At 53.7% G+C, this 22,705-nt stretch overlaps 2 protein-coding genes across 4 annotated transcripts in view; one reads left to right on the plus strand and one right to left on the minus strand.

Moving 5' to 3' along the window:
• The first annotated feature begins 2,711 nt into the window (after window positions 1-2,711).
• On the plus strand, window positions 2,712-10,845 carry VIL1 (villin 1). 2 transcript variants are annotated; one of them, XM_026123289.2, is made up of 20 exons: window positions 2,712-2,770; window positions 4,135-4,236; window positions 4,598-4,672; window positions 4,814-5,010; window positions 5,381-5,489; window positions 5,934-6,044; window positions 6,188-6,390; window positions 6,912-6,990; window positions 7,145-7,243; window positions 7,449-7,602; window positions 7,741-7,841; window positions 8,024-8,161; window positions 8,422-8,580; window positions 8,702-8,881; window positions 9,033-9,178; window positions 9,333-9,477; window positions 9,749-9,937; window positions 10,105-10,173; window positions 10,431-10,568; window positions 10,666-10,845. In XM_026123289.2, exons 2-20 carry the CDS (start codon window positions 4,162-4,164, stop codon window positions 10,777-10,779), a joined length of 2,481 nt encoding a protein of 826 aa, XP_025979074.2. In that variant the 5' UTR covers window positions 2,712-2,770; window positions 4,135-4,161; the 3' UTR covers window positions 10,780-10,845. The 2 variants fall into 2 exon arrangements, with proteins under 2 accessions (XP_025979074.2, XP_064370852.1); XM_064514782.1 differs by lacking the exon at window positions 2,712-2,770 and adding an exon at window positions 3,443-3,547.
• Window positions 10,846-11,748: 903 nt separating this feature from the next.
• Window positions 11,749-22,705, minus strand: part of USP37 (ubiquitin specific peptidase 37) — a 38,553-nt gene continuing 27,596 nt past the window's right edge. For both annotated transcript variants that reach the window (XM_064514783.1, XM_026095240.2), the window contains exons 19-24: window positions 22,493-22,659; window positions 20,702-20,762; window positions 18,450-18,565; window positions 17,151-17,220; window positions 16,588-16,726; window positions 11,749-15,728 (exon numbers count right to left, since the gene is read on the minus strand). In XM_064514783.1, coding sequence (XP_064370853.1) covers window positions 15,641-15,728; window positions 16,588-16,726; window positions 17,151-17,220; window positions 18,450-18,565; window positions 20,702-20,762; window positions 22,493-22,659 — 641 coding nt within the window. In that variant the 3' untranslated portion in view covers window positions 11,749-15,640. The remainder of the gene's footprint in view (window positions 15,729-16,587; window positions 16,727-17,150; window positions 17,221-18,449; window positions 18,566-20,701; window positions 20,763-22,492; window positions 22,660-22,705) is intronic.

Here is a 22,705-nt window from a genome sequence, read left to right on the forward strand (position 1 = left end):
CCCTCCCCAGTGAGCATGGCCCCCGCCCCAGGGCATGGTGCCAGCACCCCAAACTCAGCCATGCCCCACCCCCCCCAGCTGGCTCTCAGCCAGTTTTGGGGGGATGCAGTGAGGGGACAGCATTTCCCCCTGGTGCCCCGTTTGCCCCACGCCGCCCCCTGGGTGGGAGCTGGAAGGGGGCCGGGGGTACCAGCGAGGGACCCTGGGCTGCTGGGAGCAACAGGGGCAACCCCACGGACGGCAGAGGTTGTGGGGCACCCCACAGCAGAGCCAGTTGTGCCCCCCGCTGCGCCCTTGGGGCCGGGGACAAAGCTGGGACTGTGCTGGAGGCCACATCCTGCACCTCCACAGCCCTGGGCACAGCCGCGCTGCTCAGCTCTTCTCCACGGCCGAACCCCAAGGGCAATCGGGGGGACTTTGGGGCTCAGCTGGGCGCCACGGCCGCCTGGCACCGGCAGGCTGCTCTCACCACTGCTGGCCTGGAGAAGGGCCAGATCCAGGGCGAGGGTGCGGGATGCCCGCGGCGCCGTGGCACGACTGCTGGCTCAGCAGGGCAGGCAAGATAAGGCTGTGGCAATCCTGCAGGGCTGGGGAGCGATAAGACGGGCCAGGTGAGCCCAGGGGCCTGTTTGCCGCTGCAAAAGCCCAGTCCAAGGTGTACGCAGCCCCCAGGCACCCCTCAAACCCTGCTCCCATGCGAGGAGCAAGCTGGAAAAGAGCTGGGGAGGGCGGCCAGGATGGGGACAGGTCACCCTGTGCCGTGTGGCTCTCCGCAGCCTGCACAAGCGGCAAGAGGCAGCGGGTGAAGCCAGTGGGAGCCGAGGTCGAGCTGGAATCCTCATGGCAGGGAGCTTCAGGCCATGTGCCACCTCTGGGGGCCCCCAGGGACCCCAGCCCACCCACAGTAGGGGGTTCCCGAACACCAGGAGCTGCCACCATGGAGCAGGTCCCCCCGGGGTGCCCCTGCCACAGCCCTGGTGCTGTGGTGCGCCACCCCAGCAGCGGCTGCATTTTGCACAGGGGCTCAGCAGGGGCCCCCTGGCCCCGGCAGCCCCGGTGCTGCAGAACGAAACAGAAAGCAAGCAGCTGCTGGCAGCAGGGACAACCCACACAGGAAGCTGGATACCTGGGTCCCTCCACTCAGTACTTCCTAACACAGGTTTTTAACCCAACTTGTGGGCAAAAGGGTGAATCCAGCCCCATTCTCCCACCTGTTGGCTTGGGTAAATATTTGATGGGCTGGAGGGTTATCAGTTGCAGGCACTGATCAGCCCCGGGGAGATATCCCTTCTCCCAGCTGCTGATAAAAGCCTGGCCCGCCCTGCAGGGTCCAGGAGCATCTCTGTCTCCATCCCAGTCTCACCCTACTACCTTCATCCTGGTGCTTGCACAGTCCTGTGTCTCTGCGGGACCTCACAGGCAGGGATGCGCTGCGGTTCAGTGGGGTCTCCATCCCTCCCCTTCCCCTCAGCGGGAGCATGCAGCCCTCGCACTGCTCCTTCAGAGCACTCCGGGGAGCAGGGTGCTGGGGAGCAGCTCCTCGCCCACACCCTGCTCTGTCCCTCACAACCCCACCATCCTGGCCATCAGGATCCTCAGTCCTGCCAGCGTGTCTGCCCTTGGTGAGTCCGTGGGGTGCCCGATGCGGCTCTGGGAGGCAGAACGATGGGAGACACAGTGCTCCTCTCTCTTCACCTGCAGCAAGGCCATCAGCATTGCCTCGGTGCTGTGGGAGCCTCCTCAGCCATGAGGGATGTCCTGGGCTGAGGCTTTGGAGCAGCAAAGGCTGGTGGGGCAGCTCAGCCAGCCCCCAGCCTCAGCCCATGTTTCCAAGCCCCATCTTACCATCCCACAGCCCCATGTCCCAGACCCATGCCACAGCCCATGGCCCCACGGCCCGTCCCACCTCTCAGCCACCTGGGATGGTCTCTGAGCTTGGCGCTTGGAGGCGCAGCAGGTCCCTTCTCCTCCACCCGCGCCTGCCTGCTGGCCTCACTGGGGGTTTATGGCCCTTCAGCAGCACCTGGTTGCATATGGCAGGTACCACTGGTGTTTACCAGCACTGCCGGCAGCACGCAGCAGCTCTTGGCCGGATCCGAACCCGGTGCTGAGGCCAGCGCAGGGCCTGCCGCTGTGCTTACTCTTGCTGTGGGCCCTGCTGTGCTGGAGAGGGGCTGGCTGTGAGCCCTGCATCCCAGCCCAGCGTCCCCTCCTCATCCCCCTCGCCGTGGGCCTGTGCCAGGCTGCAGGGAGCCCTATGAGTGGGGATGGACCTCCTGGGCAGCAAGCAGGGACACGGCCCCTGGCTGGGGGCTGGTGCGCCCCGGGGACTGTCCCGCCGCTGGGCAGGTGATGTGCTATGGGCCCCGTGGGTGAGAAGGGGGCGTCCCGGGAGGGCAACGCTGCAGCGCTGGTGGTCTGAGCTCATGACACAGAAGCCCGTCACTGCCGGGCTGTGCCTGCCACAAGCGTGGGAGCAGCCCCAGGAAGGGGGGCCAATACCGGCCCGGGCACAGAAAACCTGCAGTAAAGGTGCCAGGGGCAGAGATGTACCGCGGTAGCACCGGGAGGGCTAATTAACCCATGAGTAAGGGGGCTCTCTGGGTGCCAGGGAGCCCTGGGGGGACGTGGGGACCTTGACTCAAGGCCGTTCCTGCCCTTATATGGTGAACACGGGCTGGGACAGGAGGGAACAAAGGTCTCCCCACGGCGCTGGCACCTGAGCACTTCACCTAGGTACGCCCGCCTCGTGCCCAGCTCTGCAGGGAAGGTGAGGGGCTGGGGGCCGGGGTGGCTGGGGGCAGGCGGGGGGCGGCACGGCGCTCAGCTGCCATGACTCCGGGCAGCCTGAGGCCGGGCTTGGGAGCGGGCTGGGTGCAGGTGTGTTCCCAAGCCCGGTCCAGGCCTGTGGCACCAGGGGATGGGGAGGTGGGTATCCCCAGGCCAGCACCGTGGGAACAGGCAGTGTTTTGCAGGACGTGCTGGGGGAGAAGACCTCCTCCCCCCAGCATGGCTCGCTCTCCCTGAGCTGGCTAGCGTCCACCTGGGCACACGGAGCTCTTTGCCCAGTCCTGGGTGCCCGACTCTGCTGCCTGCTTGTCGACGAGAGTCGCCCAGGCACGGGCCCTTGCGCAGCCCCTGGGCTGAGAGCTGGCTCAGGGCACCACCGAGACACTGCTGCTCTTCTCCCTGGGGCTACACTGCCCATGCCGGGGGCGGGGGAGGGACTACTGACATGACATGGGAAACTGAGGCAGTCGGTGAGGCCTGGGGGCCTGGAGGTGATGGAGGGGGGTTTGGGATGGGATCGGGCCCCAGTGGCCCGGGGGCAGGGGGTTGCACAGTGTGGAGGGTGCTGGCGCAGGGAGTGCTTGCATGTGCATGCGTATTTGCGTGTGTGTGTGTGTGTGTGTGAATGCATCCATGTGCAGATGTGCACACGTGTGAGCGTGCACACATGCCTGCACAGTGCCATGAGCAGCAGCGGGACCCCAGCCCTGTTGTCCCCAGCAGGTCACCCGGTCCAGCAAGGTGCAGGCTGTCACTGGTGGGGACCGTCAGATGCTCAGCGCCTGCCTCTCTCTTCCCGGTGCCTGGGGCTCAGGGCATCCCTCTGCGGATCAGGGAGCGGAGGGGATCTTTGGGGGCATCGGGCATCTCTGCAGGCAGCCAAAGCCAGAGCGTCGCTGGCTCTGTGCCTCAGGAGGCTGCCCTGTGCCCGTTGCCCCGCGTGGGGCCAGGCTGAGGAGCAGTGTCACCCGGGTGTGGCTGCTGCGCCAGGGTTCCCCTGCACAGTCTGGCCCTGTGCCCGGGTGCCGAGGACACCCTGCTCGTCTCCTGGCTCCGGGACCCGCCATCACTCCTGCCCACCACGGACCCTGGCACAGTCTGGGACCCCCTTGTGGGCTCAGTGCCAGCTGGGGCCGGCCGGACGCCAGACCCACCTCCATGCCCCACAGCGCTGGCCTCAGGGTCCGAGGGACGCCCTTACCCCAGGCGGCCCGGTACAGGGGTCTGTGCCCCTGCCTGCTGCAGCCCTGGCAGGGCACTGACCTGGCGAGCTGCCTCCATCCTGGTTCTGCATGACTCTGCCTGTCATTAGCACTAACAAGGCTGTCGCCCATGTCCCGACAGGCCCCCCTGCCTGCAGCACCCTTCACCATGGTGGAGCTCAGCAACAAAGTCAGCAAGACGCTGAACAAGACCACACCGGGCCTCCAGATCTGGCGAATCGAGGTGGACAGGGGCTGGGCTCGGCAGAGGCATGACTGGCTCGCTTTGTGGGGGCGGGGGGGGGTCCTGTCAGTAGGGGCCTCAAAGCAGCCCCATGGCACCAGCTGGGCACCCATCGCCAGGAGCCTGGGCGTCCCCAGAGGGAGCGGAGCCTCCGAGCGTGGCTGTCTTGGGGGGCAGCAGGAAGGGGGATCTCCACTTCCTGTCCTCAGCGACCCAGTTTGGGTGCCTTAATGCAGCATCGAGGGGTTAAATCTCCCCAGATTTTGGGGCTGGGTGCTGAAGGGTGTGCAGGGCTGGGACGGGGGTCCCTGTGAGCTGCCCCCACCCCGTGCTGGGACTCACCTGCTTCCTCCTTTCACAGAACATGGAGATGGTGCCGGTGCCCACCAAAAGTTACGGCAGCTTCTACGAAGGGGATTGCTACGTCCTGCTCTCGGTACGGCGGGGCAGGGCCGGGGGGGCCAGGGCTGGATCTGCCCTGTGGGGGGTGCAGGGAGGGGCGTCCTGGCCGGAGGGGTGCGGGGCTGTGGGGTGCTCTGCTCCCCAGGCTCTTTCAGAGGGGACTGCTCGCCTGCAGACGCGCAAGACTGGGAACGGCTTCACGTACGACATCCACTACTGGCTGGGCCAGGATTCGAGCCAGGACGAGCAGGGGGCTGCTGCCATCTACACCACGCAGATGGACGACCACCTGGGCACCGTGGCCGTGCAGCACCGCGAGGTCCAGGGCCACGAGAGCGAGACTTTCCGTGCCTACTTCAAGCAGGGCCTCATGTATGTCGGCCACCCAGGGGACTTGCTCCCCATCGCAGCCATCCTCGCCTGCCCCCTTGCTTCAGCCCCCCCCAGCCCTTGCATGCCCCCCATGCCGGGGCCTGCCCTGCACTGGGGGCCAGGGACAGCCCTGCCCAACGAGGCTGGGTGGAGCTGGAGGGGGGGGGTCTGGATGTGGCCTCACACTGTCCACAGCTCGCCCCGGTGGGTGGGAGGACGCCTGGGTTCACAACCCATTCCCCTCTGCCACTGCCCCACTGCCAGGCCCTGAGCATGTCGCTTAATACCTCCCGCACAGCCAGGGGATAGGGACCCTGCTGGAACAGGAACGAGTGACCAGCGCTCATGCTATGTTTGTCTGTACCCCCAGCTATAAGAAGGGTGGAGTGGCCTCAGGCATGAAGCACGTGGAGACAAACACCTACAACGTTCAGCGCCTGCTGCATGTGAAGGGCAAGAAGAACGTGGCGGCAGGAGAGGTGAGTTATGGGGCTGGGGGGTGGTGCCCAGCCCTGTCCAGGCCTGTCCACACCGGGCACAGCTCACTTGCACCCACGGCGGGATTGCAGCCCACATGGGATGGGTGTCACCTGAGCACCCACATGGTAACTCCCAGACAGCCATGACCCTTTAGCAGAGATGCTTTTTGGGGTCAGAATAAGGCCAGGGCCCCCTAAACACGGCTGCCTTCAGCCAGAGCCATGCAGTGGGAAAGGCCACACAGCTCTGCCCCAGAGGTGGCTGCATTTCCCATCCAGCCCTTCCCATGGGAGCACCCTGAAAAGCCCCTCTCAGAGCAGGGAGGAGAACTTCAGCCTGGAGACACCCATGAGAGGCTGTCCCTTCTGGGCTGGGGCAGGCAGGGGCTGTGGAGCCGGGGGACCAGGAGTCCTGCCTGCCTTCAACTGCCCCTCCTGCCGCAGGTGGAGATGAGCTGGGAAAGCTTCAACCGGGGGGACGTGTTCCTGCTTGACCTGGGCCAGCTCATCATCCAGTGGAACGGCCCCGAGAGCAACCGCACCGAGAGGCTGAAGGTACGGCCGGGGTGCCCAGCTGCTCCAGACCCTGTGGCCTGAGGGATGCGTGGTTGCCCTGGCCCCTGGTAGGTCCCCTCCCAATGAAGTTGGTGACCAGCCCCCTGCCCTGGGCTGACCCACGATCCTCTCCCCGCATGCAGGCAATGACCCTGGCCAAGGACATCCGGGACCGGGAGCGCGGTGGGCGTGCCAAGGTCGGCGTGGTGGATGGTGAGGATGAAGATGCCTCACCAGGGCTCATGAAGGTCCTCACACACATGCTGGGCGAGAAGAGGGATATCAAGGCAGCCATTCCCGATGAGGTTGTGGACCAGGCACTCAAGAATTCCCTCAAACTCTACCAGTGAGTTGTGGGGATGGGGGTGTCCATGGGGGCATCTGCTCATGCACAGAGTGCTGCAGCACCCATCTTTGCCATATCACAATACCGGGAACCCCACAGCAAAGAGTCCTATGAGTCCTGTCCCCATGGGCAGCCCCTGTGAGGGGACAGGGCCACCTTGGGGGGGACAGTTCCTTGGGGCCAGAGAAGCCCTCAGAGCTGACGGGGTTGGCACCCAATAGGCGGTACAGAGATGCCCATGCTGGTGTGACTGATGCCTTTGTACACAGTGGCATGTCCCTGGTTAAGCTGCATGGCCCCATCCCATCTGACCTCCGCCTTCTCCCTTGCTGTGGCTGCGTGTGCTGGGAGCAGGGCTGGATACGGCCCTGCTCCAAGGCGGAGCGAGCTGTGAACCAGGCTGTGGGAAAGCTGGGATGGGGAAGCGGGGGGATGGTCAGCTCTGGTACCCCAACCGGGGGACCAGAGAGGGGTTTCCCTGCCCCTTTCCTAACCCTCCCTCCCCTCTTTCGCCTCACCAGTGTCTCCGACACCAGCGGGAAACTGATCATACAGGAAGTGGCCGTTCGACCCCTGACTCAAGACATGCTTCTGCATGAGGTGTGTTATTCATCCTGGGGATGGAGAAATGCCCAGTTTCCTTGGCAGCTTTAACCCTTCGAAAGCCACTTTGGTGAGCAAAACCCACCAAAGCGGCTTTCGAAGGGTTAAAGCTGCCCTAGGTCCTAATTTTGCTGCTGTTGTTCCCCTCTAGGACTGTTACATCCTTGATCAAGGGGGGCTCAGGATCTTCGTGTGGAAAGGAAGAGGCTCCACCAAGGAGGAGAAGCAGCAGGCAATGAACAGGGCGCTGGTGAGTGATGGGGATGGTTAGAGGGGGGTGACACCAGCAAGCCCTGAGGGGCTGCAGGAGCATCACCCCCAACGTGCAGTCCTGGGTTGCCCTCACTGTGCCCAGCATTGGGGATCCTGCTGGGGAGGGTCCCAAACCCCCCATGGTTTGAAGTGCCTGCTCCCCGGGCGCTCCATGCCCATGCGTGGGGTCTGGCTCCCCCCAGGGCTTCATCAAAGCCAAGAACTATCCAGCCAGCACCACCGTGGAGACGGAGAACGACGGGGCCGAATCATCTGTCTTCAGGCAGCTCTTCCAAAATTGGACCACCCCCAGCCAGACCAGTGGGCTGGGCAAGACGTATACCGTGGGCAAAGTGGGTGAGTGCCCCCAGCTGGGCAATGCCCGAGCACTGAGCTCAGAGCATCCCAACTGCAGCAGGGAGTGGGCTGGGGGGTCCTGGGGGACCCCCATGGGCCATGTCCAGTGCTGGGCTCAGCCCCTGCCCTTGCCTGCAGCCAAGGTGGAGCAGGTGAGGTTCGACGCCACCACCCTGCATGCCAAGCCCCAGATGGCCGCCCAGCAGAAGATGGTGGACGATGGATCTGGGGAGGCTGAGGTAGGGTGGTGGGCACTGAGGCTGGGCCAGGTGCCGTGGGTGTGTACACAGGCATCGGGCTGAGCGGGGGGGTGGGGGTGGGGGGGTGGGGGGGTGGGGTGGATACCAGAAGACCACAGCTCTGTGGGGCTGGGGGATGCCCCAGCCCTGCCAGCAGCGTGATGCCATCCCCATCTCTGCAGGTATGGCGAGTGGAGAACCAGGAGCTGGTGCCCGTGGAAAAGCGGTGGCTGGGCCATTTCTATGGTGGGGACTGCTACCTGATCCTGTACACCTACTCTGTGGGGCCCAAGGTGAACCGCATCATCTACATCTGGCAGGTGAGACCTCAGGCCGGATTCCCCCCCACCAAGTCTCACCCACAGCCGACGGTGCTGCACCAGGGCACCTCCCTGGGCCCAGGGGCTGTGCTCCAAGCTGGGCCCCTACGGGAAAGGCAACGCTGGCATCGCTGCGTCACCACTACCACATCTCTGCCCCCCACGTTGTGTTCCCCATGCCATGCACAGCAGCACAGCTCTTTCCCAAAGAGGGAAACAGAGGCAGGGGTCAGCTCTGAGCTCCCCTCTGCCCTGCCCAGGGCCGTCATGCCAGTGCGGATGAGATTGCTGCCTCGGCGTACCAAGCTGTGATCCTGGACCAGAAGTACAACAACGAGCCAGTACAGGTTCGGGTGACCATGGGCAAGGAGCCAGCACACCTTATGGCCATCTTCAAGGGCAAGATGGTGGTGTACGAGGTGAGCACCAGGTGGCCAGGGGGAGTGGGCATAGCTTGGGGGTTCTGTGGCACCTGGGGCTCAGCCTGCAGCACTGGTGGTGACATCCCATCCCTGTCCCCCCCCCACCTGCTGTCCCCAGGGTGGCACGTCGCGGGCAGGCAACACGGCACCTATGCCCTCCACTCGCCTCTTCCAAGTGCATGGCACCAATGAGTACAACACCAAGGCCTTTGAGGTGCCTGTCCGCACCTCCTCCCTCAACTCCAATGACGTCTTTGTGCTCAAGACCCCCAAGTGCTGCTACCTCTGGTATGGGAAGGTGAGTACCGCGTCCACCAGCGCTGTCACGGGGCTCCAGGGCAGGCATTGGCCCCCAGAGATAAATATCTCCGTCTCCTCCTTGGCACAGGGAGATGGGGCAGGAGATGGTGGATGGGGACTGCGATGGACGGGCTGTGCTTCCTCTGCAGGGCTGCAGTGGGGATGAGCGTGAGATGGGCAAGATGGTGGCCGACATCATCTCCAAGGCAGAGAAGCCGGTGGTGGCGGAGGGACAGGAGCCTCCTGAGTTCTGGGTGGCCCTGGGGGGCAAGTCCCAGTATGCTGATAGCAAGAGGTACCAGCTCCTTGTCCCTGGGGTGGCAGGGACGTACTGTGGTGGTGGGGGAGGCTGGGGGCACCTTGCCCTTGCCCGCTCTCAAGCATGCGATGGGCCTCAAATTGTCAAGTGTGATGAGTCCTATTCCTCACCATGGTGTCTCACCCCCTAGGCTGCTGGAAGAGACTCCCTCCATGCCGCCCCGACTCTTCGAATGCTCCAACAAGACAGGCACCTTCCTGGCCACGGAGATCGTGGACTTCACCCAGGATGACCTGGAGGAGGACGATGTTTATCTGCTGGATGTCTGGGACCAGGTGGGCTGGTCGGGGGGAAGGACAGCTTTGATCCTGCACACTGGCATCTCTAAGAGGGTGTAGGACCTGCAGCAGCCAGAGGAACTGGGATTGGAGTCTGGAATCCCCTCCTGTGCCCCCAGCACCACCTTGTCCATTCCCCCTGCTCCAGGATGGCTTCCCAGCCCACAGTGCTGTTGCTAGGGGACAGACCCTGCATGCCCCAGGCCCAGCTCCAAATGATGCTTCCAGCAGTGGGATGTAGGTGTGGGACACAGTGGCCTTGTTACAGGTTTTCTTCTGGTTGGGCAAAGGCGCCAACGAGTCAGAGAAGGAGGCGGCAGCAGTGATGGCGCAGGAGTACCTGCGGAGCCACCCCAGCGGGCGCGACCTCCAGACGCCCATCATCGTGGTGAAGCAAGGCTACGAGCCCCCCACTTTCACGGGCTGGTTCCTGGCCTGGGACCCTCTCAAGTGGACCGTGAGTCATGGAGGGGCTGGAGGGACAGAGGGGTCCTTTGCAGACAGGGACCGAGCCCAGCTCTGGCCCCAGCCACCATCCTGGTGGAGGGTTCTGCTTCATCCTTGGCAGCCAGGCTGGTCCTGCCCATGCTGGCGGGCCAAGTACTTTTGTCCCCTCCTTTGCAGGACAGGAAATCCTATGAGGAGCTCAAGGCCGAGCTGGCGGACGATGGCAGCCTGGGACAGCTCACGTCAGTAAGTGGCATGGGGAGCGGGGGGCCGCCGGAGTCTGGGAGGGGGCATGGGGTGCGCGTGGAGAGGTACCGCAGGGGCCAAGGGAGCCCTCTGGCCTCCACGGTAGACAGGACCCAGAGGCTCAGGGCCATGCTCCCCCATGTGGGATACCAGCCTCCAACCCCCGCAGCCAGGCTGGCACCCCCGTCCCCAGGCTGCTGGCCCTGCCCAGGAGGCTGGCTCTGTGGGGCAGGCCCTGACTCTGTGCCCCTGGCCAGGAGATCACTTCCAAGCAAGAAATCTTCACGGCCACCACCCCCCTCATCCCCAGCAAGCTGGAGACCTTTCCCCTGGATGTGCTCCAAAACACCTTGGCCGAGGACCTGCCTCGGGGTGTGGATCCCAGCAGGAAGGAGGTGAGCCGGGTGGGGCAACAGCACAGCTGGCCAGGCCTGAGCTCGGCGGGGTGCTCAGGGCCCCCCCAGCTTTCGCTCAGCCTCGTCTCTCCCCCAGGACCACCTCTCCGACCAGGACTTCCAGGCTGCCTTCGGCATGACCCGCTCTGCCTTCGCTGCCCTGCCCTTGTGGAAACAGCAGAACCTCAAGAAGGAAAAAGGACTCTTCTGAGAGAGGAGCTCTGGCCCAGGCCTGCACCACACTCATTATTTTTATTAAATAAAATTAATTTGGAGAGCAGGGCGCTCTGTCTCCCTCCCCTCCACACACACACACACCAACCTCTGGGCTCAGCCCTGCCTGCTCCTGCCCACGCGTGGGGTTTATGGGGTGAGTAAAAGACATGCCGAGGGATACGTGGGCCATGGCCCAGGACTTGACTCTCAGCAACACAGCCGCACAGGGCTAAGCTGGCCTCACCCTTGGCTCCTTCCCCTCAGCGTACTCAGAGGCAGCGCGTGAGCATAGGAACAGGAATTGCCCAAACCCGCCGCCCTGCTCTGCTGCCGCCTGTGCTGGTGTACCCTGAGGCGCCCGTGCCAGGGCGAGGGGCTGGGTGGGCACAGCACGCCACAGCCCATCCCAAGGCACGCCTGGCACAGCAGGGCCGCCGCCACAGCAGCTCCGTGCCAAAGGTCTTGTATACGGCTGGAGCCGCTCCCTGCGTTATCGCGTGCTCCTGTGCATAAACCGCAGTAAATACTCGTGGTACCAAAGGTAAAAGGAACAAGGCACAGCTTGGAGGGATGGCACGCAGCATAGCACGGCCCCGGGGACGGCATGCCCGCTGCCCGCAGGGACAGTGGGGTGGTGGTAGGGGACAACGCTTTCCTGGTAAGGCAGGCAGGGCTGCAGGGAGAGCAGCAGGCATTCAGAAGAGGCTTTGCACAAGGCGCCAGGATTTGTTCCTGCACCCCCTCTCCAGCCGCGACAAGTGCATTTTCCTCCCCCTTGGGCTCTGCAACTGCAACCTGGGAGGCACCGGAAACACAGGCAGGATGTTACTGGGCGACAGAGCAAAGTCCCAGGTGCTGATAAGAGGGAAGCGCAGGAGCTGAACGCAGGCAGAATGGTGGTGCTCCAGCGCTTTTGGGGGTTGAGGCAGCTGAGGCTTCAAGGAAAGAAGATCCCAAACCAGGAGAGGGTTAATAAAGAGGTTTTAATTTCACAAAAGTCTATCTACATATCATTTAAAAAGGGGTGGGGGGGGAACCCAAGATCAAAAACTGTAACGAATAGTGAGGAATACGTCTGCTAAAACACAGAGAAGTGCTGCTCCATATCAACAGTGTAACAAATTCAAAAGTCACTCAGAGCGCAGAAACCAACCCAGGCACGTGGTAACCCTTGCAGCAGGTCCTCACCCACAGGCACACACCTGGAAACCCCCCGGCTTCACCAAGTAAGGCTGGAGTCAAGGAGCAGAGCTAAGCGGACAGTAGCTGCCAGGGGTCCCGCACCCCTTTTTCTCTCTTTGGCAGTGGATTACAGGGATAATTAGCTCTACTGAAACAAAACAGACTAGCTCTTTCCAGCCCCCCCCAGGTCCTCCGCCAAAGCACAGTGATCCTCACAGATGTCCAAAGCCGGGGAGAAGGGCGGCAGAAAGCACAGGGCTGGGCCATCAGCCATGCCGCATGCTCCCCGCTGCCCAGCCCGCGCCAGGCACCCTGTCCAGCCCCCTCGACCGCAAGGGGCATGGAGGGAAATGTGCAGCCTCTAGCTAATCTGTGCCATGCTGAAAAGGCGGTGGCAGGTGATACCGTGGTTACAGGCGACAACCTGCTCTGCTCTCCCTACTCCCCCCAGCGCAGGCTGCGGCTCCAGGGGGGAAACTGGTCCTCGCTTTGCAAAGGCTCCGCACAGTCTCCTTCCCCACGCTTGGCAGAGGCTCGTGCACAACTTCCAGTTCATTGATACAAATGTTTTTACAGTCATCAGAATGGTTAGAGTGGAGTAAATCAAGACCAAATTATCGCAGTCAGATGATGAAGGGGAGAGAGGAAGGCAAGATGGGAGCTCCTTGTGTTTGTATGCTGAGCCACACTTGGACTGAACTAAGCTGATTCAGGAGCAGGTAAATGTTTAACCGCTGCTCTGTATGTTTGAGGAAAAGCCAAAGAATGGTTTGTGACACACCTCTCAGACCGCCATTGCTTCAGAGAGACGGTCCCAAGCTGTCCCGCCGCACTGCCGCCTGAGGACCCCTCCGCCTCCCGGCTGGCCTGAGAGCAAAGGCATCTGTGCTGCCGCTGCGGCAAGGGCCGGGAGGCCCCAACAGCTAGCGCTAACAGCCTGCATGCGTTAAGGGGCTGTAAACATCTCTCTCCAGATACGTATAATCCAGTACGGGTATGGCACCTGAAAGGGCCAACCCGACCGAATTTACTACTGCAACACAGCGTGAGTGGTGCAAAAGTCATAGCACGGAGTACCCTAGTGTGCTGTTCCCATAGACCATGAGAGACCCATCATCCTGCACGGGAGAGCTGTCATACAGGACACCCCGGGACAACTAAACACCCCTTTTCCTCCTCACTGCTCCTGGACAGAGAGAAAGCTGGTCTCAGCGAGAGAGACCCCACGGACACTCCTGCCGGGGTGAGGGTTCAAGTGAGCTGCCACCTGCCAAAAAAAGCTTAAAGTAATTAACAGACATTTGCTAATTCTTAATGGCTAGAATAAACACGAACTTTGTTTCCATAAAGCAAGGAAGCATGGTTTCAAGCATCAGCTTTCTCACCTTGATCCAAACAAAAACTGGTTTACATAAAAATTGGTGCACTGAAATATTGGGCAATGGTTGTTTTTATTATAAATTAACTGATCTCGAGTGCAGTGCCTTGAAAAACATCCTTGCCCCTCAAAATAGCAGAACTGACTTCTGATACTGTAAGTATACTAGTTGTTTACAGCACTAGCATACGATGCACTTGGCAGAAATGGCTTTGCCCTCTGGACGGAGCAGTCCATCACATCTCCAGGGACAGAGGTGATCAGTTCAACAAAGGGCGATTCCTGCGTCACCTCCTCTTCCCATCGCCCGGAATTCTACCAAAATTAACATCGACAATATAAAAGTATAATGCTTTGTAATAAATTAACATATATACCCACTTGGGCTGCATCTTACAAGATAAATGCTTTGTCATGTTTACAACTAAAGGTTCGTTCCTAGCTTGGAAACCAGAAAGATGTCACTCTGACCAGGTCCACCAGGCTCATCCGAGACGTGGACTGGAAGGTCAGTCGGTCTTTTCATCACACTAGGGTCCCCAAAGTACTTTGCTTGCACAGGACTATCGGTGGCGATGGCTGTAGCTCATTGCTGCGCACAGAGGCAAGAAGAGGCCACTGAGGAAGCATCCCTATGCCAGCCTGCTAGGGATAAACTCTAGTGTGGAAGCGCCCATGAAAGAGGTGCCTGCTGTCTTCTAAACTGGTGGTTCTGTCTACTTTGCTTCAGTTGATTTATTCCTGAGAAACTCCTAATGATAGTTTAAAAAACCCCAAAATTATCTTGACAGCAAAAAAGGTTTGTATGTGTTTTTTTTTTCCTCTCTTTTTTTTTTTAAATAAGTCTTTCACCTCTAAAACTCAAGCTGCAAAAATCAGAACTAGAGGCCCAAACAGCAACTACTCTGCTTAGTAGCAACAATTTCTCTGAACTGAGTAAATGCCAGCTAAAGGAAACATCTGCCCTGCTAAATAAGTGCAAAGGTGCTAAAAAAAGTAAGTCACTAGGCTTTTTTTTTTCTCTGCTGAAACAAGCTATAAAATGAGCATCATGTCTCTAAATAGGATAAAACGTAACGCCTCTCCCTAATCGTGTTCTGTTAATGTTGAACATGGGCTTTTCAAAAGCTTTCCACCTGGTTTAGTTTCTCCCACCGTACTCCTTAAAAAAAACCCAGCGGACAAATAGGTGCAGTAAAAACCATCTCCAACTCCTGGGTAAGAGACAGCCAAGGCAAGACCATGGTTCAATCAAAGAGCAATTCAAGTGCCAAGCAACACCCTGCAGACCCAGCCTTTTTCCACAGTTCCCATTTCAGGATGGCCCAGGCACACACAGAAAGGGTAATGCCAGAACACTCTCATCCTCCCAGAATGCAAGATGAAAAAGTGGCTGTTGTTCACCTCCTGTTATTGTTCACAATCTGCTCCAGGTGTTCATCTACCTCCCCAGCGCCTTCAGTCAGAGTTAAATCAAAACAGCCCTAAGCAATATAACTTGTGTGAAATACTGCACACTGAAAGAGAGGTCTCCTCTCTAAATGGTATTTATGCAACAATGCTATGAAGAAGATGCAATCAAATAATAAAACTTTTAAAATAAAAGAAATCACATATATAATCTCATTTCTAAAGGAGGATGACAGTGAATGGTGTAAAAAAGACAGAGCTGCCACCAGGTATGCAATACATTCCACAGCACCGACAGTTTGTTTCCTGGGACTGCATGTAAATAACAGAGCACTTACAAACCCATGAATGCCAAGATGCATCAGCTTGAGTGATTCCAAAATGCCAGTTAGTGAGATGACTGGCAATAGCATACTCAGTGATCTGGGTTTCCAGTGAATATTACTAACACAATACACGCCAGGTTACAGAATCTATTGCTTAAATTGCTCTTGGAGAAAAAAAAAAATGCCAAGTGATATGTATATCTTCCCCACTCATGTCTCTCAGGTGAATGGGCTTTTAAAGTCGAGTCTCTTTTTGCACTATTGTTTTATCAGTTTATGAGCAGCTGTAGTCTTGTGGCTTGATGCAACTCTTTAAGGCTCCATGCTGACAAAATTATTCGAGAAACAATAAAAACTTCACCACAGGAGGACCGCTCTGGGATGTCAAGGTTTGAAAGTGTGGTTCGGGCCCAAGACTTGCACAGATGGTTCAACAAACTGAGCGTTCCGCATTTCTACCTTTTGTCTCTTGTTTTGGCCCTGAGCTGTTTGTTACTCCTGTGTCTGGCACAAGTTCAGAATCTTCCTTGTTCCTCAGGAGGAACAAGGTGTTTTACTCTTCACAGAGGCTGACGAATTGATCTTCCTACTTCCATGCTAAGTGGCTGTGCATTTTTTTCTGTTTCTAGTAACTCATCGAAGATATCCCTGTAACACAGAGAAGACCAATAGTGAAACGTATATTTAACAAACCGCTACGTAAGACCGCCCTGAGGGAAGTGAGTGAAAAAACCACTAAAAACCAACCAAACAAAAAAAACCCTCAAAAAACTCAACAACTCGATTTAATCCACAAGCGTCATGGATCCTGGCAGAGAAAGGTGTCTTATCTATCTCTAAGCAAGGCTCCTTGAATCCTGAAGCTTCCCCCTCCCCCAAATTATTACGATGAGTAAGATCACTGGTAAACCTCAGAGAACTGTAACAATAGTGAAAATAAGAGTGCTAGTAAAAAGATCAGAAGGAATACAAAGCACAGTTTGTAGATAAAGTGATATCTTTTATTAGAGCAATCAGTGAAGACAGAAAAAGGAGTCAAACTTTCAAGCACAAAGGCCCTTCTTCAGTTCCGCATGCCCAAAAAGATACTATTTCTACCTACAAACCTCATCTTACTCATGTTCCAACACCAGTATAGCTGCAACAATACAGCCACTGAGAGGAGGAATAATGGCATAAGTATCATAACAAGCAAGGAAAAAACCCTAGCTACACTATGACTCTTGGTGCAAATAATGTGTAGTTGAGACACCAAATCCCCTTAAAAGATGATTTAATGCACCTTGTTAAAACCCCATATATTACTAACAGACAATTCTATGCCACTGAACCGTTACAGCACTTCATTTTTGTCATTCTTGCATGTGATTTTGACTAGAATTTCCTCTAACAAATACACGGAGATACTTTTTCATCTCCACCAAAGAGGACTAGAGGAAGAAGAGATGCACGCTGCCTCACAAATAGCAGATAACTACTGATACCAAAATTCCCCCAAGATACCTACTTGTGCATGTAGAAGAAGATGTAGCCACTTCGGTCTCTGTCACACTGAACAGTGGCCTCTAGAGTTCGAGACACTTCCAGGTCATTATAGGTGAACCAGGACTGCTTCTTGATATCATAGACATCACTGATATAATGACCTTAAAAAACAGAAAATGCTGCCAGTTCAACTAGTAAGCTGTTTTTAGATATACTGGTCCAACGATCTATTTCAGATTTAAATGCCTAAACACCCTGAAGACCCTGGTCCCTCTACCTTTCCTGGTCAATGACTTGATAGCAATCACAAACAACTACATGGATCCCATAAGCAGTACTTCATCCAGGCGTCACAGTTGGGGACCATGACACCTTCCCCCTCCTCCTTTGTCAGCAAGCCACTATGAAAGATTTGCTCTGTTGCCCAAGTTACAAAAGCTAAATTAATACTCTTGCCCACTAGCACTAATTATAAATGCAATCTTAGAAATATTCCTCTCTGCAAATAATCCTGCTATATTAATTTTGTATCACAGATTTTTAATCTAGATTAAGATACAAAAAATAAAATATGGTATCTTTTACCTGAAGATGACGTGCTTCCAATATGACTGACGATGCTGATGAGACGATAGGAATGAGGAAGCTCTCCTGTCTAAGAATAAAGTACAATTAAAGCTTTTAGGCATTTACTTTCATCCCATGTAGTTTACGGGCAACATGATTTATACCTGGGATATGCGCTTTGACTACTGTATTCAAAGCTGCAAGCCAACCGAGGAACACAGAAACAGACACTCTGGATCAGAGCAAATGAAGAGTCCTCTGAGAGCCAAGGACAGCTTCCAAAATTATTTAATCTTTCAGTACGCCGATGGAATGCAAAGAAGCCACTCAGACCATATGCTGTCATGAGCTCCATACTACAAAGTTTTCTAAACAACCATTTCCTGAGTAACTCCCAGTGATGTCAGAATCAAATCCACCAAATAAACACAGAAAAACAAAAAGGGAACACCATGTTGACTTTAAAAGATTAAAAGTATACTCTTGATAACGGTACACAGATTTAACAGCTAAGCCTGGATATGCGGCCCAGATTCTCTCGCCCTGCACCTGTAGTGCCAGCAGACAGTGCCCTCTTTGCATGCAGGAAGCATGCTCCGTCTATTCACTGGCAATAAAACTAAGTGATAGCAATTGGCTTTTTTTTTTTTTTTTTTTTTTAAATCCTCTCTGACCAGAAAACTCAATTGATACAATTCACTGACAATACTCTTAAAATATAACTCTTGGTTTAAGGGAAGGGAATTGGTAAGAAAATAAGAACTGCGCACGGAAACTCCACTTATAAATATTAACCTTTTCTACTCTGCACAGCTTTCCTTCCCCTGAGGCTTCCAGGGAAGTCTCTCAACACTGCTGTGTGAGAGTGTTACCAGGCAGCAAGCAAAACCTGGTTTATGGTTACATTTCACCTGATGCGAACAGTTTTGCCACACCTTCTCACATCTGCTGGCCCAGGATCTATAACCTCTGGCATCACAACTAAGCTGCTATGCTGGCTAAAATACTCCTTCTTTGTAAGTAAAAATTCCAGCCAAATGTTTTTCACGTAGTGCAACATTTCTGATATAAAATTAATGTTTCCTTCTCTATATTACCCACATCATCCTAGAGAAACCCAGAGTTTCTGCATTTTTTTCTTTTTAAATACAATAAGGCAGAGTCTTACAGCTGGATATTTTCCACCATGCACTTATCATCACAAAGGGCTTTTCTGAGACTAAACAAGCACATCTTGTAGCAAAAACCTCAAATGCTAAATTGCCAATAAAGAGGAGCTATATCTCTCAGTTAGTTCTTGAAATCACAGATCACCACCTCAGCATTTCTTTTAAGCTCTTCTGCTTCAGCTTCTGAATACTCCATGTCAAGAACGTCCTCATTCCCAGAGTCTTCATCAGAGCCAACGCTGTCCAGGAGAGAGCTGTTAAACTCTAAACAGTATGGAAACAATGATACTGTGTGAGAATCCACGGCACACACAGGAATTCACAACAGGTTGGGATATATTCACCCACGTAAGCAAGCGCAATAAAGTGCTAAAGTTTCAAGCCTCCTTTCTAAGCAAAGCAAGACATGTTGGAATTTCCAAGTGAGAACTCTCTCCCTCCCTTCCCCAGCTTGTCAGAGCATTAATTAAGAAAAAGACCTCAGACTATGGAATTCATTTTAGCATACTTTCTCTCATACTTTTGTAAAAGGGCACTGTGACAATGACAGCTGAATGATAAAAGAGTGGTCAGACATCCAGTTGGCTGTAAAGTGTTGGTGGTCTGCAGCCAGAACCTACATTAGAAGAATTACAGCCAGTTTGGTCAGTGAACTGTAAGTTTCTGCAGTGAGAAGCTATGAATTACAGTTTTAACTATAAGTTGCATTAACAAAGTGCATTTTTCAATTAAAACTGGCATCAAATTGCTACTGCTGGCAGCAGGCATCTTTTTATTGTTTTAGATGGTAAGAAGGCCGCTCACTGCAGGAACTTCCAGTTTGCTTGGCTGAGCAAAATGCAGGCAGCTTTCTGTAAAGAGCCGGAAGGCACCACTGCTCCCTGTACACACTGTTCCAAACTTCCTGGGATTCTGCAGCTACCCAACTAATTTAAGATTTTGTACAGCACTCATTAGAAGTAGCAGCTACATTTTCTCCAGCTAAATGAAAGCTGTGAAGTCCTGGGTGAATGAGAACTTCTGATTAACAGGACATTGCTCAGAATTGATTTTTTTATTTTAAAAGACACAATCATGCCAGCTAGGATGGAGATGTTTTGCCAAAGAGATTCTTGCTGCTTTCTCTGTTGAATCATCAGATGCTGGATTAGTTTAATCTTCTCAGGAAGTTTACAGATAAATCCCTTTAACTGAGAATATTTTACTGTTGGCTTCCATGCACTTTATTCAGGCTATGTAAACTAGACTACAGCCAAGAAACACAGCCATTTAAGTAGGTCTCTGTACAAAGCATTTGCCACAAGTATTCTTAAACCCCACTTCACCGTTGGTTATTGGATGACTAGTGGGTCTTTGATTACAGCACCACTGTGAACCTTTCTAAGACAAATACTAACAGTTTTACGTCAAAGATTATTAGCATCTCCTTCAACAACCACCAGCTGATGCCATTACAAATGACATGGTAGCAAACCGAAAAGAACAAGGCAATGTTCACGTCTCAGTCAAGCAACTGCAAATCATAAGATGGCAGGATTTCTAGCCTTGGATTCTTCCAGGCCACTAATCAGGGAAGACCCGGGAGAGGCTGGGCACTCAAATCTGCTGGAGCTCCTCACAGGAGGGGACTCAGAACCGTGCTGCCAACAGGCTGAGGTATGTTTAAACCCCATTCAACTCATTCCTACTGAGAAGCAGACACAGGTTCATCCAGCAATAACTAAGAGCCTTTAAAGGTGCCTGAGCAACTAAGAGTATCTTAGCACAATACTTCGTTACCACTCCCTCTCCCTTTTCAGAGCAGGAATTCTCTCTCTGTTATGCTTTGCTCTGCCAGATTATATGAAATCACTCGCATGCTAGTCTCGCACAAATGTTAAACAGTGCCTGAGGCTCACCACACCGTCTGGTTTTGGAAAAGAGTATATTTTGGGTGGTTCCTCCCCCTGCCAACAGCTATACCTTGCAATGAGGTCTGTCTCCCTCTCGTTCTGTATCAGAGAGATAGAGCACTTATTCATTTTCCTGGGCAAGGCCAGTACATTAATCAGCACTAAAATATCCATGCGAGTAAGAAATAATCCTTATGTTGTGACTAGAGCCATTAGCATGCTGGCTTCTGCTAGGAATGCAAAATTTCAAGGTCCATTTCACTATATATATAAAATATTAAAAACTCAAAGAATGAAAAAAGTCATTTTTCATTCTAAGAGTTTGTCCTGGCACTTGCTTCCGCAACAGAGAGCAAGACAAACTGACATAAGTGAAGCCAAATACAATTAAGCACACGCCAAAAAAGCATGAAATCCCAGCTGTCTTACAGACATTCAGGAGCTGCACTCACACATACAGATCTATTTTCCCTCAAAAGCAACATACTGGAAGTTAAATAAGTTTCACCTTGTAGACTTAATTCTGTGGCTCGTTTAAGGTCATCATCCTCTTTTTGTTCTCGCGCCTCCTGATGGGAAGAGAACAAAACTTAGCTCATTGAGATACTTTACTGTTTAAAATTCTTGTGGTGCTCTTTTTCCACTGAAACTGTGCTGCTCTGGTTTCTACAACAAACCTGACATTGTAAATTAAAGGTTCCATGTGAAGGAATGTTTGCAACCAGCGAGAGTCCAATGTTCCAGTGCGACAGAACCTGGGACAAACCTTCATTAAGGCCCGTCAAAGCTCCTGAAGCTTGGTATGCAGCAGAGCAAGTCTCCAGCAACACCGAACACTTTCTCTGGATCATTAATTTGAAAAGCATCTGAATGAATTTGCAACCTTTTGCTAAGGAAAGCTGTCACTTACACACAAAGCTCCTCACACTTTGGTAAAATTTAGACTTTTTCTGCCCAAAGCTAACTGAGGACAGAGCCTTAAATCCTGACAGCTTTTATTATTTTTAAGCCATTTGAAAGTAGAGTCTATGGTTCAATGTAACATGTGCAATTCACAAAGGCAGGATGCAAAAAAAGACACCACTGAACACCAGGGTATTAAAAATATTAGCATGAACAAGTAGCAAAGAAACCTCAAGTCTGCCAACAAACCCTTCTAATTTTTGGATAATATCATGCCCCTGTTCCTCCCAGCACCCCCGAAAGCTCAGGGCTACAACGGTCCAGCAAGCCAGTCAGTAATATTTAATGAGCGAGCTTCTTAATTCAGGGTTTGAATGCACCTGAACGCAAATCCCTTAACTACACATTTCAAATCAAGATAACCACAGCTACCACATTTTCATGCCTGAATCAGTAGAATAGCAGATTTTCATTTCAGAACTGTACCAGAACAGCATATAAAAGGGAGTTTTACATTATTAGCACAAGGCCTTTTATTCCACTATTTCTAAAGCACTTGGGAATCTTTGTTAAACTTTTCAGCATAGCTGAATCAAAGCTACATCTGGCATGTAACACACCAACCAGAACCTCATTATGAGTAAAGGGAGAGAAAATCCAAAACCCAAGGAAACATCAGATCTCACAGGGAAAACCACAACAGTCTTAGTATTGGAGAGAGCAGATGAGGGTGCCTGTTTAAAGATTAAAGACCTGGCTACCTGTTTGCTCTATTCTGCAGGGGTGAGTTGAACTTTCAGTCATCAGTTTCAAGTTTTGGAATTCGAGTGGAATATAGATGGTCAGCACACTACCCAAAATCTCAATTCTTTCCAAGTCCAATTTAAAGCACCGTTTTCGGTCTAAATGATTCGTGAGCCTTTTTCTAATTTAATTATGGGAAGTATCATCATATTATTGTTCTGTTCCTTTACTCTTCACTAAGCATACCTTGTTGGCTATTACCAAAAATAAGGTACTGGGCTAGACAGATCTTTAGCCAGACCTGGTAAGGTCTTTCTTACCCTTTGCTTTGGAATCTGCTTCTCTCACTGCTGGCCTTCAGGCAAGAAGCAAGTTACAGGGAAGCTAAGGGTGTGCTTGTCAGTTCTAGATGACAGCTAGTAAGAGTTTAGTTTATCATCATTTTTATATAACATTACAGGCCTGTATAAAAATGTGCAAGGAAAGATTTAAGAAATCTGGAAGTTTGTGGTATGGTATGGTTTCCAAAACACACACAAAATGCACCTAAACATATCCCCCTTACTGTATAAACACAGGGTAATTTTTCCTTCAGCCATCAGGTTGCCAGTGTCGGGGAAGACAACTCAGGGAAGCAAGCTTTAGTTCTTACTTGTTCTTGAAGGCTCTGAGCCAGTGCCTGCTGAAGTTCTTGTTCTTCCCTCTCTCTCTCCATATCATACTGCTGCAGCCAGTCAACCTCTCCCTGGGAGCCTTCCGGAGTTTTGTTTTCCTTATTCTCATCAAAATCTTTAGTTATCTCAGTGAAATTGGCAGGACCTGAGGAAGCAGAAAGTACAGTTATGCTTTTCTGGGTCCCTTGTTT

Source organism: Dromaius novaehollandiae, chromosome 7 (genome assembly GCF_036370855.1).
Source record: "Dromaius novaehollandiae isolate bDroNov1 chromosome 7, bDroNov1.hap1, whole genome shotgun sequence".
NCBI lineage: Eukaryota > Metazoa > Chordata > Aves > Casuariiformes > Dromaiidae > Dromaius > Dromaius novaehollandiae.